The following is a 13585-nucleotide window of genomic DNA, read 5'->3' on the forward strand; positions in this document are numbered from 1 at the left end:
ACGTGGCGCCTTTTGACGTGGCGCCTTTTGACGTGGCGCCTTTTGACAGCAGTTAGCGAGGCAGTTCATGCAGGCAGGGCAAGCAGGAGGGGCACAACCACCTCCCAGCTCCCTCAGGTGAGCTTTTTTCTTTCCCCCCATAACTCGGCTAAAGCCAGCAATGGTTTCCAAAAAAGCAAAAGCTGTTGCTGCTGCTGTTATGACAAGGGATGTGTTCACACAGATGGAACCCCCCAAGAAGGACACCAAGGCGGCCGCAGCTGTTCAGGTCTCTGGCTGTGCAGAGTGTCTGAGCCTGGCGTTAGTACCAGGGGACAGTGTGAGTGGGGTCTGTGTACCATGCGAGCAGGTGAATGATTTGCTGTACCTGGTGGCAGAGCTCAAGGAAGAGGTAGAGAGGCTAAGAAGCATTAGAGAAAGTGAAAGGGAAATGGACTGGTGGAGTTGGACCCTTTCACCCCGGAAAGAAGTCCAGCAGGAGACAGTGAAGCCCTGCCCCTCCTGCCACCAGGCAGATGGAGCAAACCAAGTAGATGGGGGGGAATGGAAACAGGTCCCTGATCAAAGAGGTAAAAGAATCCCCTCCCAACCCCCATCACCTCCCCGGGTGCCCTTAAAGAACAGGAACGAGGCCCTGGACTCAGAGAATCAGGTAGAGGGCAGTCAGGAGGAAGATCTGTGTGGAGGGTCTCCTGGTTGCACTTCATCTACCAGATGGATTACAGCCACAGCTATAAAGAAAAAAAGAAAGGTAGTTGTAGTCAGTGACTCCCTTCTGAGGGGAACTGAGGGCCCTGTATGTCGACCGGACCCATCCCACAGGTAGGTCTGCTGCCTTCCCGGGGCCTGGTGAGGAATATTAGTAGGATACTCCCTGAGATAATTTGGCCCTCAGATTATTATCCACTGTTGGTAGTCCAGACTGGCAGTGATGACATTAATGACATTAATAGAAGAAGTACCAGGGTGATTAAAACTCATCATATCAATAGGATTGGTGCCACCAGCGGAATTTTGGTGTTTTTGACCATGGGGCAAATTCCATGGTACCTAGTCTCTTCAAATCAGGTGGGCTTCATCTGTCTAGGAAGGGCAAAAGGACTCCAGCACAAAAGTTGTCAGGGCTGATCAGGAGGATTTTAAACTAGGTTTGAGGGGGGAAGGGATTGAAATCAGGCTCTCCAGAGTGGAGCCTAAGGGTGGAAAGCCCGAGGTAAGAGTGAAATCAGCAGCCCAGCTGAAATGCATGTACACCAATGCACACAGCATGGGTAACAAACAAGAGGAGCTGGAAGCCATCGTGCAGCAGGAAAGCTGTGATGTAGTCACCATCACGGAAACGTGGTGGGATGACTCGCATGACTGGAGTGCTGCCATGGGTGGCTACAAGCTCTTCAGAAGGGACAGGCAAGGTAGGAGAGGTGAAGGGGTGGCTCTGTATGTTAGAGAGTGTCTTGACTCTGTGGAACTTGAAGTCAGTAACAAATGTTTTAAGATGAGACTGGATGTGGCACTTAGTGCCATGGTCTAGTAACCATGGTGGTAGTGGATCAAGGGTTGGACTTGATGATCTCAGAGGTCCTTTCCAACCTGGCTGATTCTATGATTCTAAGTGTGGAGCCATGCCTGGGAATGTGGGCTCTTTATCGAACTTGGTCAAGTACTGGACAGTCTTTCAAGTGTTCCTATGAGCTATTGATAGTAGCAGTACAGCTGAAAACAAGCATACTGAATCTATCTGACTGGTGTAGAGAATTGCTGGAAAAGTGCTTAATGAGCATGCTTAATTCAGACAATGAGCTCATGCAGAAAAAGAAATCTAGAACAGGTGTTTAGTACTTGTCATGAAACACAGAACAAGTATACTGATCCTAAGGAAACAAGCAAAAGGAATAGCTTCTTGACTAAGAAATCCAGTATTGTAAAAGGAACTGGGAGATGTGAAGTGTGCACCAGCATAACATAAGCACGTGCAGATGGAACTGGCACAGATAAGGGAATTCATGCTGTTTGGAAGTATGACTTTACAACTTTTTGTTGCAATTGTTGTTCTCTGTTTTGTGGGGTTGGTGACACAGCCTTGACAAATGGAGAATAACTTATGTCTCTACTGTCTTCTGTAATGAAAGGCTCTGGACTTGCAGAGAAAGGAGGTGACGAAAGAGAGCTCTATTAGGAATGAGCACTCCTTAGATGTGTTCAACTTTCTGCCACCTACTTCCCAAAATGTCCAACCCTTCCTGTTAGATGGTTGTAAAGATTGTTTTGTAGTATTTTGCATCCTTTAAGAAGCAAAAGCATGTGTGTTTTCTCCTTTCTTTTTAGTGAAGACATAGATTTACTTAGTTTCTGAAGGTCTTTATTGAGGCTAGTGTATTTGTAGGATACTCTTAGTAATGCAGTTTAATGGCTTATTTTGACTATTTGACTATTTTAAATTTATATTGAAAATAACTATTCATAAACCAAATATGCCTGTGGGCCTATACTTTATATAACCAGACTGATGATCACTTTTATTTGTGAGTTGATTTCCTTTTCTGTGATGATTAAGATCATAAGAACTGCGAACCTATAAAGCAAATGTAAGAGCTATCCTCAGAAATGTATTTGTGACAGTTCATTTGCTTTCTGTATGAAAACTTTTACTTGACTTTGACATTTGGTTGCACCTGTTTTTTTAACCTTGTCTCTCCTGGGAACTACTGAGTGTTTGAGTATTTAAAATATTTCAGTGAAAGTCTGCTTTTCACAGCGATGGCAGAAGCCAGTCCTTTTGACTTTGATTTAACAAATTAAGTTATGTCTTTCAAGGTAATCTTTACACGTAGCATTGTAAGATTGATTTTTGTTTATATAGCCAGTGCGTAATAATGGCATGTAGTTCTTCCTTTGAGCTTTAGCAGAACTTTAAAAAGAACTGTAAAGTGCAAAAATTTGAAATGTGGAAATTCTGATGTAAAGTTTTCATATCAGTCTTATTCCTTGTGTAAAGTTGGTTCATAGCACTGCAAGGAAGTTGTAAAATCATTAGAAGAATTTAGAGGGGTTTAGAAAACTGTATTTAATAAAAGCCTTATAAGAACCTCACTGGTTGGACATTCTGCTAATAAAAAGTGATAAAAACGCATTACTGTTTTGTAGTCTGAAATAGAGGGGAGATGACTTTACTTAGAATTGTGCCTTCTTCACCCAGAAAATGCCTTTTATTTTTCTTTCTGTGAAAATGCATTCTATGCTAATAACAAGTGTTAATTTGTATTTCATATGTCTATGTTTCTTTTATAGATGGTCCACGACCTACTCAAAAAGAGATTTTATCCCTGCGGGCATTTTTGTTGATGTTTATTAAACAGCTAGTGATGAAGGTAGGATAACTTTGAATTATGATAGGATATTTATTTCCTTTCATAAAGAAATTCTTTAAGCATGTTGAATTTTGTAATAGTAGGTAAAAGAAAAGCCTTGTAAGGTGCTTCTTTTTTTGTGCCTCTTGCCACAGACAGCAGTGCTAAAGATGCATTTTTCTCCCTTTTAAGTTGTTTTTATCCAATGTTGAGATTTAACTCAATAACTTAGAAATGATTACTATTGGATAAATAAGTATTTGATTTCTTCACAGTTTTGGGTAGACTTTCAAAAGGTTTGTTGTGGTTTAACCCCAGCCAGCAACCAAGTACCACACAACCACTCGCTCACTCCCCCGCCAGTGGGATCAAGGAGAGAATCAGAAGAGCAACAGCTAGTTGTGAGATGAGATAAAGAGAGTTTAACAGGAAAGCAAAAGCTGTGCACACAAGCAAAGCGAGGAGTTTATTCACCCCTTCCCATGGGCAGGCATTTCTGTGTTTCAGCCATCTCCAGGAGAGCAGGGCCCCATCACATGTAGCGGTTACTTGGGAAGCCGAACACTATCACTCCAAGCATCCTCCCACTTCTTCCTGCTTCCCTCAACTTTATATACTGACCATGATGCCATATGGTCTGGAATATCCCTTTGGTCAGTTTGGGTCAACCTTTCCAACTGTGTTTCCTCCCAGCCTTCCATGCACCCCCAACATCCTCACCAGTGTGGCAGTATGAAAAGCAGAAAAGGCCTTGGCTCTGTGTAAGCCCTGCTCAGCAATAGAAAAACATCCCAGTGTTATCAGTACTGTTTCCAGCACAAATCCAAAACATAGCCCTGTACTAGCTACTGTGAAGAAATTCAAACCCCAGCCAAGGCCTGCACAACAGTAAAAAGCATGTCCATCAGAAAAGGTTGAGGTTGATTCTTCAGCAAATTTTTTATTTGCACACAATGGTGCAAAATCTGTTTGAGAAATTGAAGACTTGCTTTAAAAAATAAAAGCTCTAGAAATGAAGAAGGCTGCTTTTCCCTACCTTGACCTTGTTATCAAAAACTGTTGGTTTTTATTTTATTTTTACAAAATATACCTCAAGGCATATTCCTAGCATAGATGCCATAACTTATTTAGATTTCTTCAAAGTTGATAGCAACTGAAGATGGGATTCTGTAGTGGAAAATAAGAAGCAAATGCAGATATAGGCATAGCTAACAGGCTTATAATTAAACTTCCAGGTCTACTTCTGAATCCTCTTTGCCACCTTAATTCTTCTATTAATAGGAAGCTCTCGGATCAAATTGACTGTATCAATTAACATGTGTTACTCTATATATTATTATATATATTATATATATTGCTATTTATCTTATTTTTATGCCTGTGTTGAAATTGCCTTAAAGCACTTTTGTAGCATTCAGTGGGTACTTTTAGGGGCAGGGAAAAAGCTACCTTCTGACTATGAAGCTGTTATAGTATCGAGTGAAAATGAATTTGTCTTGTAATACTTACTGTGTTATATAATCATTGCTTAAAATAGTGCTTTTTTTGGGGAACAGTATTTTTGTATTTGAAAGATGGTGTTTAAAACCTGTTTGTTTTTAAAGGACTATGGAATAAAAGAAGATGAATTGCAGGCTATCCTCAATTATCTGCTCACTATACACGAGGTAATTTTTAATTTGGGGGATGTGTGTGTGAGGAGTGGCATACTACTGCTGCTTGTGACCACCAAATATTTGAATATTTTCAAATATAACCTCCTTTATGCCACAAGATGGCTCTGCAGAGGAAGTAGCAAACCTTTGTCCAATTCTTTAGTGTGCTGATATGCCAATAATCTTGAAGTGATTTAAGCACTATGTTCAGTGTTAGATTGAAGTTCATTAAGCCAGTAAGTCAAAATGGTTTCTTATGTTGTTCTGCAAACCAATTTACCAAGCAGAAAAACAGATGGTGAGACTGACTTTAAAAAAAGAGTCAAAACCTTGGTTTAGGCTGCCTGAGTAATATTTTTTTCGTTTTGTTTTTCTCTCCTTTTTATTCTACTTCTTAAATAAAGCAGTAAAATTGAAAACATGCATTAAAAAATAAAGATGTATGTTAATGGCATCTAAGAGAAGCTTATAAACTTAATTGGGAGAAAATGTTGGTTACCACTGATACATCTGCATCTTCATATTTTAGCACCAGGAAAAGGCACTTTATGCCAGATGCAACATCAAAGACAAGGGAAATGGGGACATAAATCTAACTGATCTCATCTCTGTAAGGGTGCTTGAAATGGGTAAAATAAGGAATTAATTGAACTTCATTTCAAGCAGTATGGATTTTTTTCTTTTTTTTAATGTTTGCACCTATATTTTCCTTTTATTCTCTGTGCTGTTTACTACTACTTGGTAGTATCATTCAAGTCATTCTACTTTATGTGGAGAAGTAAGAAATAAGACTCTCGGTTACATCTGAAAGTGAGCTGAAGTAGCAGAAGCTTTATTTAGCCTTCAGATGAGGGTGTGATATTTTAAATATCTTCGCAGTTTGCATATTCAAGTCTAAAAGATCCATGAATGCTGAATCCCACGCATTTAGGTATCTAACTGTAAATGCAGAAAAACATTAACAAAAAAAGTAAAATTCAGCCTTCTTATAGGGCTAATTCATCAGTGGTAGCATCTGTAATGTAAGTTGATAATATCATCTTGAACAAAACTGTTCAGGGGGTGTGAAACTGCTTTTCTAATAGGGCAAGAATCAGTATTTGTTCAAAAGTGTTGAACAGTGGGGTTTTTTGTGGGGTTTTATTTTTACAGCTTTTTTTGTTTGTTTGTTTTGAAATGAGCTTTCACTTTAATACCACAAAGAATGGGAAAAGACAGGTGCATTTTGCTACTTCTTTAGTTATTTTTAATTACAGTGAACGTGGGACTAATTAATAAACTGTAGTTTAGAGTGCTTTAGACTAAAAGTATGGAACACTTTACTAAGCAGCTTGAATTATCCATTTTAAATGTTGTCTGTGGCAGGTAGTGATATTTCTTTTTCCTGGCTTGAACACTTGTTTTTTCATTAAACACCACCCTGTGCCCCAGAAAATGTGCAGCAGTTTTTTTCAAGCTCCTGTGCAGTGAAGGACTGGGAAATACACGTGCAAATAGATGAGCATGTGTTTGCAAGGAAATAGCATAGTGCAAATATCCATTCCCTGTCAAAGCCTACATCCCAGACACAGATGCATCACTTTACACCCTAAAAAATGAAGTATATTCTTTGTAATATTTTCTTCTGCACTTGCCTTTGAGATCTGTAGCTCTTTTGATCCTGGCCTAATTGATTTGGTCCTTAGTTTGCGATTACTCTCCACATAATTTCGAAATATTTTGTAGCAGTTCTTTTAACCAAAACCATGTTCTGGTGTACATCCATTTTGAATTCAAATTTGTAACTTTTATTCAACAGGATGACAATCTAATGGATGTCTTGCAGTTGCTTGTTGCTCTGATGTCAGAGCATCCCAATTCTATGATCCCTGCATTTGATCAGAGGAATGGATTACAGTAAGTTTGAATTTTATAAGTGGGAAAAAGGAAAACAGTGTTTTGACCATCCTGTTGCTTGTGAGACTTCCCATGAAATCTGAAAGGTCCTCGTCAGTTTATGTGTTGCAATTTTAGACTCCTCGTCTAAGAACACCTGAGTCCAGGTGTTCATTTTGACAAGAGGTGATGTTGGATTTATTGTCAATGAGGTATGTTTTTTTAATGTTTCCAAGCTGTCAGTCACACTTAAGAAGGTTGTGATCAATTTTTGTAGTCTATACATTGATGTCTTCATCTACCAGGGCTTAGTCTTTAGCTTCCCATTCTTACATATGTTTTAGAACTGAAAGGAGGCTGACAAAAATTGATTCAGACGTCTTCTAATCTTCTAATCTAATAACATAAAATGTTTCTTCCGCAAAAGTCCTATAGGAGAAAAAGATTTTTTTCCTATAGGACTTTTGTGGAAGAAACATTTTATTTATTTCAATTTAGCACTTTATGCTATGCGTTGTTTGCAGTCTTTTTCCTAACAAACAGAAAGATAACACTATTTTGAGAGAAAAGTAGGGAAAGTAGGAAAATCTACTAGCAGTAAAAGCACAAGAGGAAATCTACTAGAAGAGTAAGTTATGGCTCTGTTTTTGTCTTGTGGCTCTCACAGGGTGGTCACAGTATTGAACTTCTCTAATTTAAAATGAACCTGCCGGGACATAGTGGGGGAAAAATTGGAACAGGCCAACAAATGTAAGAACTATTCCTAGAAGGATATGTGGATTAGTAATTCTCTCACTGTGTAAAGGCAGTCTCATTTCATACATTCAGTTGCACCTATTGGTTAACCTTTATGTATAGATACATTTTTTTCAGTTGCCCTTTCTCAAGAGACTGCATTCAGGCATATTTATAATTGTTTTCTCCCCTTTTAGTGCTGGACTGATTTTTTTTTTTTTTTAAACCTGTTTTCCTGATATTTGACTTCACTTGTGTGGTAAAATATTATGCATGGGAAACTAATAAAAACTCTAAATAATGAAGTATTTGAATGTCATGTTGGGTCTCTAGTGCAATACGTTTGGTTTTATTTAACAACTAGCAGTAGATGTTTTCTTTTTTATTAACAAGTATATAAGCAAGTCAGTACGAATAGCGAGTCCACAGCTAGAAATCACATTGTTTTCCTGTCTCATTTGTTACAGTTCTTTCACCTATATTGTCTCCAGTCACTTAATGAATTGTTTGTATGCTTCTTGATATGCCTACTTTTTGGAATTAAGACACCGTATTTTTGAAGTTTAAAAATAATTTTTAAAAGCTTTAGAAACACTTGGAGTTCTTTTAAAATGAAAAATTTTAAAGTAACTGATGCACTGAAAAAAATATAATAAGAAAATAATTTTTTCCTATGCAAATAGGTAACCCTTAACTGTTCTGTTAAGACAAGCAGAGAAATGGATTATACTGCTTGAATGAAAGTGCAATCTAGGCTTGATTATTTGTTTTCTTCTGTAGCTGCTGTGGTTGCAGCTTTCTCCAGGATAAATTATTTTTTATAGATAACTGATTTTTAATCACCCTTAGGTTTCATTTTTAATTCTGGTATAGAACTAAATCTTTTTTTGGTCTTAGTTTAGGTGTCCTGACTATTATTTTTGGGTGTATAGAAGCGAAGGTATATAACTAGTGATGAGTGCTCAGTTATGTATAGATAAGACCTTGAAGTCCTTTCAGCTCCTTAAAACCAGCTGATTTAAAATCCCATGTTGTAACATGGAATATTTTTGGGAAGTTTCAAGAATTGTTTAAATTAGGTAGATGGGTTTTTTTTCCTTCCCCCCAGTAAAGCGATTCAAATTTCTTAAAAAAATTTATCAGAACATATTTACGGTAAAAGCTGAGTACTGTACTTCCTGTTCCAGTATGATTTCATGGAGCATTAGGAAAGTAATATTTTCTTTTTTTCAGAAAGAGCTTAGTAGTCCATGTAGGTGTAAGCTAAATTGTATTTCACAAATTCAGAGAGATCTGTTGAATAGTATGAACCACAGCCCAACTAGAATCAGATAGGAACATGGTCATAAGCACTCTACTTGTCTAAAAAGTGAACTATGAAAGAAATTAGATGTAACTTATAAGTACATTTAGATGTCTCATATTTTTACGGCAGATTTACAAGGATCGAATACTTGCATTTGTTATTCTTCACATTAAACTTCCTTTAATAAAAGAGTAAGCTTTAATGTACTGCAGATAAATGTTTGAGAAGTTAAGAGAAAATACCAGTTGACTTTCTTTTTATTCGGGGAGTGGAAGGCATTGATACATGTAATGAGATCTGTGCAGTATTACACATTGACTTGGTAATGTCAAATATATTGAAGGTTAATTAATGGACACTTCCCACTGTAAGACTGTACTTCAATTGTTTGTTAATTTACCAGAAATTCATCAGTTACATGGACACTTTCCTTGCTGTGTTAGTTACACTCCCCCTTTCTTTCTTGGGAAAGCTACAGCTGGAACTGTTCAGTTAGTTAAGCCTAGTGCTTTGCTATGGACATGCTCCTCATCTCCTTTGGCTTTCTTCTTAAACCTTGGTAGAGAATCATAAGCGAGTGTAGAGCCTTGTCATAACCAGGTGAGGAGCAGAAGCTGATAGTAGGTGAAGTGAGAAGAAGTAGGTGAAGTGAGAAGAACGCCTTCTGACTTAGTGCCTTCCTCTATCCCTCCTGAGGGAGCGGCAGTGTGTGCAGATGTCAAATATTAGTGCTATTAATAAATTCCCCTCCATACATAGCTCTTCCTACCTGACCACATCTATACCAAAAAACAGTTGCTTACTTAGTTTTTCTGGATGAAGTATCAGATTAAGACAGCTTTCAGTATAGAAAATACAGCAGCCCTTGAGAGCATGTTTTATGTATTAATACATGGGAGATATTTAAATATGATGTATTGTGATATCGTGAACTGTTGTGCCGTTAAGAGAAATGTTGTGCTGATTTTTTAAGTCTTATTAATATTCTTTTAAATTAGCCTCAGATAAAATTTATTTGCATTTACTGCAACTGCAGTTGATTTTCATTCCAAAAATTGCTGTGTATTTCAATTACTTAGGAAGACTTGTCTTTTCTCCATTTAGGGTTGTCTACAAGCTTTTAGCATCACAAAGTGAAGGCATCAGGGTGCAAGCTCTAAAAGTAATGGGATATTTCTTAAAGCATCTTGCTCCAAAGTAAGTACTTTGACATGGATTAGGGCTTAAAATTAAACTTCCCTAAAAAAGAAAGGAAAAGGTTTGGATCTGACAAATAAATTCTATATATTATTTTGTCTATATATTATTTAATGTGTATGTATACACACATATGTAAAGGGGAAAAAGCTACATTGGAGGTTAATCACTAAATATGCTTCACTGAATGGCAGCTACTATTCTTCAAGTACACATCAATTTATTTACCATGAATATACTTCTGATGTGGTGAAGTTCCTTGCTATTGGCAACTGGTGTCCAGGAATTATCACTTCCTTACCAGGTTCATTTAATAATTACTTGCAGTATGGCTTCCTGCTTTTTCAAATAGTCCTTTTCCACTGAAATCAATTTGCAAGAATTGCACTGGTGAGATTGAACCCCATGTTACTGAGAACAAGATTTAGTATGTCTCAGGTTGACTGCAATAGTAGATAACTATTGAGATTGCTGTCCATGGTTGCATTTTTAGGTGAAATGAGGACAAAGATGGCCTTTTCTTAGTGTTTATCGAGAAAGCCCTATGGTTGTGTTTCAGCTTTTTGGGCCATGAGTGAGTGGACCTTATTTATGGAAGAAAGTTAGCTGTCTCTAGGGAATGATTTGTCTTTTCACTATCTGAATCCTTGACCTTTTCCTTAACCAAAAGTGAAAGACTTAAGGAAAAAAAAAGAAGAAAAATATGTTTCCAGGGATTTTTTTATTTCTTGAGGCCCACTTTTTAAACTTTTCCCCCTAAAGCAAGTTGAATGCATAAGTTTATTTGATCTTTCTGTACTATTTTAGGAGAAAAGCTGAAGTCATGCTTGGACATGGATTGTTCTCTTTGTTGGCTGAAAGGCTGATGCTTCAGACAAGCTTATTCACCATGACCACATACAATGTCCTATTTGAGGTAGTAATACACTGTAGTTAAGATCCAATCTTTCTAATTACTTGTAGGACATTGTTAGAAAATTACTTACATATTTGTGCTGATATGTTCCAGATGACATTAAACCTTAGCGTGATGCAGATGAGTGCTGCTTTTTTTCCCCCCCAAAGCTCACTACTTGAGATTTTCCCCCCACCCCCTTAGCTTGGTTATGCTCATTATGAACAATTCTAGATAATGAGTAACCTGTATGTCTCAACCAGATGCCCATATATATGTGGAATTTTATTATAGCAGTGGTCTTACCTTAAGGTAATTGTCTTGCTTAGACTCAGATTTATCTTCCATTGTAGTTTAAATAGCAGTATGCACTTGAGAGAAAGCTAAAAAAAGTAGTTTAGAGTTTTAAGAACAGAATGAAATAAATTATCAAGAAAGACAGTGAGTGGGTTTTGTTGTGGATGATTTTTAGAACCATGGTGAAATAATGATTGTGCTGTATCCAAATATTTTTCAGTAAGCTGTCTTTGTGAACATTGATATGGCATCTTTTTCTTTCTTGCTAGATTCTGACTGAACAGATTTGCACTCAAGTGATACATAAACAACATCCTGACCCAGATTCAACAGTGAAGATACAAAATCCTCGTAAGAATGATAGACATTTTGAAGTGCTACCATAAGAAAAGTCTACTTTAAAACAACCCCACCAATTAAAAAGCTTATTAATTGCATACATCTTATTAATACATACGTCTTATGTCTGATCTGAGTTTTACATTTTCTTTCATACTAAAAGAAAGATAATGTGCATTTTTTAGGAAGTATGTCTCTATAGTTTTTCAAAAGACATTTTATATGTCTAAAAGTGTATGTAGTTCATAACTCAGCCTTTTTGGCTGTGCAGTCATGCTATGAAATGGTTTTTCAAGACTTGCATGCACAGGATACTTTGATTTAATACATGTTAAGGTTCCAGCAAAATTCTGATTGCATTATTTAGTAATGTCAGACTAAATTACCTGAAATAGGGAAACAGCTTTCATCTTAAATTACATTCAGTATGACAATGCTACATGGAAAATAGGAGAAAGGTATCTGCTCACTGTTTTGGTTAGCTTACTTCATATCTTGATATGAAACTTTAGATGTCTTTTGAACTAAGAGAAAACACTGGTCTCTTTTCATGAGTTATATAAATTATTAATATGCTCTGTATGTAATATAATGGACTTATGATAGCTTTGGGAGTTATTTTTTTCTGGAAAAATAATAGATTTTTCACTTTCATAGCTGCTTTGTCATTAAACATAGGTCACAGTTGTGAGTTGCTTCATGTGGAAAGTAGGGGAAGAGAAAGGAAAGGAAAGCAGATGCAGAGATCTGGTTGCATTATGCCATTTGCCTTCTGGTAAATCTGTATGAAGCAAGAGATGTGAGCAGATTTCTGTTACTTTCTCTTTAGATTTTTGAGGTTGGCAGTCACTGTTGTGGTTAGTATAGACTATTTGGAGTCTGAGTTATGAATCTGGAATTATCTAGGTCTAGTAGGAAGAGTGACTTCTGGAGTAGCTTTTTAAGATCAGTGTTAATATTATCAAGTAAGAAATTTTTCCTTGAAGTTGTTCACAATGGACTGAAACTGTCACAGTGACTGTGTTCAAATTGCACCCTATTTTACAAAGGTAACTTCTTTTAAAGTAACAAGAACAGTGACTCCCCCACTGCTTCAAAAAGTGCAATGTACCCACAGTTTTGACTTTCTCCTAAAAATATAGAAAATGTTGTGATCATAAGAGATAAAAATTTTGTATCAATTTTTTTATAACAGAAACTGTTAAGTATAATTGGAAGTTGGTCACATTCTTTGAAAATTCAGTATTACTAAGGTAGAACAAAATCTACACATTTTTATCATATTTTGATTTTCTAAAGGATGCTTTTTTTTATGTGGGCTTCCTTTAAAAAAAGGTTCTGACAGATTCTGAGAGCTTGTCGGTTGTCCTGCAGAAACATTTGTGTTGCTTAAACATGATAATTTAAAAATAGTTCAGAGTAATTTAAGTTGGATTCCATTTTCTTTAGCTGTGTAGGTCTCATGGTGAGTAGGTTTGAGAAGTCTTGGAAGAAGGGATTTGTGTTAGTTAAACCTTCTACTCAAATAGAGATGTGCTTTTCCTCAGTATAAAACTTTTTTATGTGGCGTAGCTTTTGTTGTACAAACACTGTTGAAAGAGGCCTTGTGTTTTATGCTGTACTTAGTACTAATATATTGTTACTCCTGAACTGTTTTACAGAGATTTTGAAGGTTATTGCAATCCTGATACGTAATTCTCCACAGTGCCCAGAAACTCTGGAGGTTCGGCGAGCCTTTCTCTCAGATATGATTAAACTTTTTAATAACAGCAGAGAAAATAGGAGGTAAGATAACTTGCTATATGCACAAGTATACAAAATAAGTAGCAAGGTCTCCTAGTAAATTAAACTCATTAAGCAGATACAACTTCATTGCTGTTCAGCAAATTCTATACTGTAGTGTAGTCTTCAGTATGTAAAATCAGAGAAGCTTGCACGT

General features: G+C 36.8%; 1 protein-coding gene across 3 annotated transcripts in view; it reads left to right on the top strand.

Moving 5' to 3' along the window:
- LRBA (LPS responsive beige-like anchor protein) overlaps window positions 1–13585 on the top strand; it is a 401639-nt gene that overhangs the window by 56873 nt on the left and 331181 nt on the right. For all 3 annotated transcript variants that reach the window (XM_027692706.1, XM_027692708.1, XM_027692707.1), the window contains 7 exons: window positions 3289–3368; window positions 4952–5014; window positions 6801–6898; window positions 10023–10115; window positions 10923–11031; window positions 11577–11658; window positions 13308–13431. In XM_027692706.1, the coding sequence (XP_027548507.1) occupies window positions 3289–3368; window positions 4952–5014; window positions 6801–6898; window positions 10023–10115; window positions 10923–11031; window positions 11577–11658; window positions 13308–13431 (649 nt within the window). The remainder of the gene's footprint in view (window positions 1–3288; window positions 3369–4951; window positions 5015–6800; window positions 6899–10022; window positions 10116–10922; window positions 11032–11576; window positions 11659–13307; window positions 13432–13585) is intronic.

Source organism: Neopelma chrysocephalum, unplaced genomic scaffold (assembly GCF_003984885.1).
Source record: "Neopelma chrysocephalum unplaced genomic scaffold, ASM398488v2 Primary Assembly neopelma1_88, whole genome shotgun sequence".
In the NCBI taxonomy this organism is placed as follows: domain Eukaryota; kingdom Metazoa; phylum Chordata; class Aves; order Passeriformes; family Pipridae; genus Neopelma; species Neopelma chrysocephalum.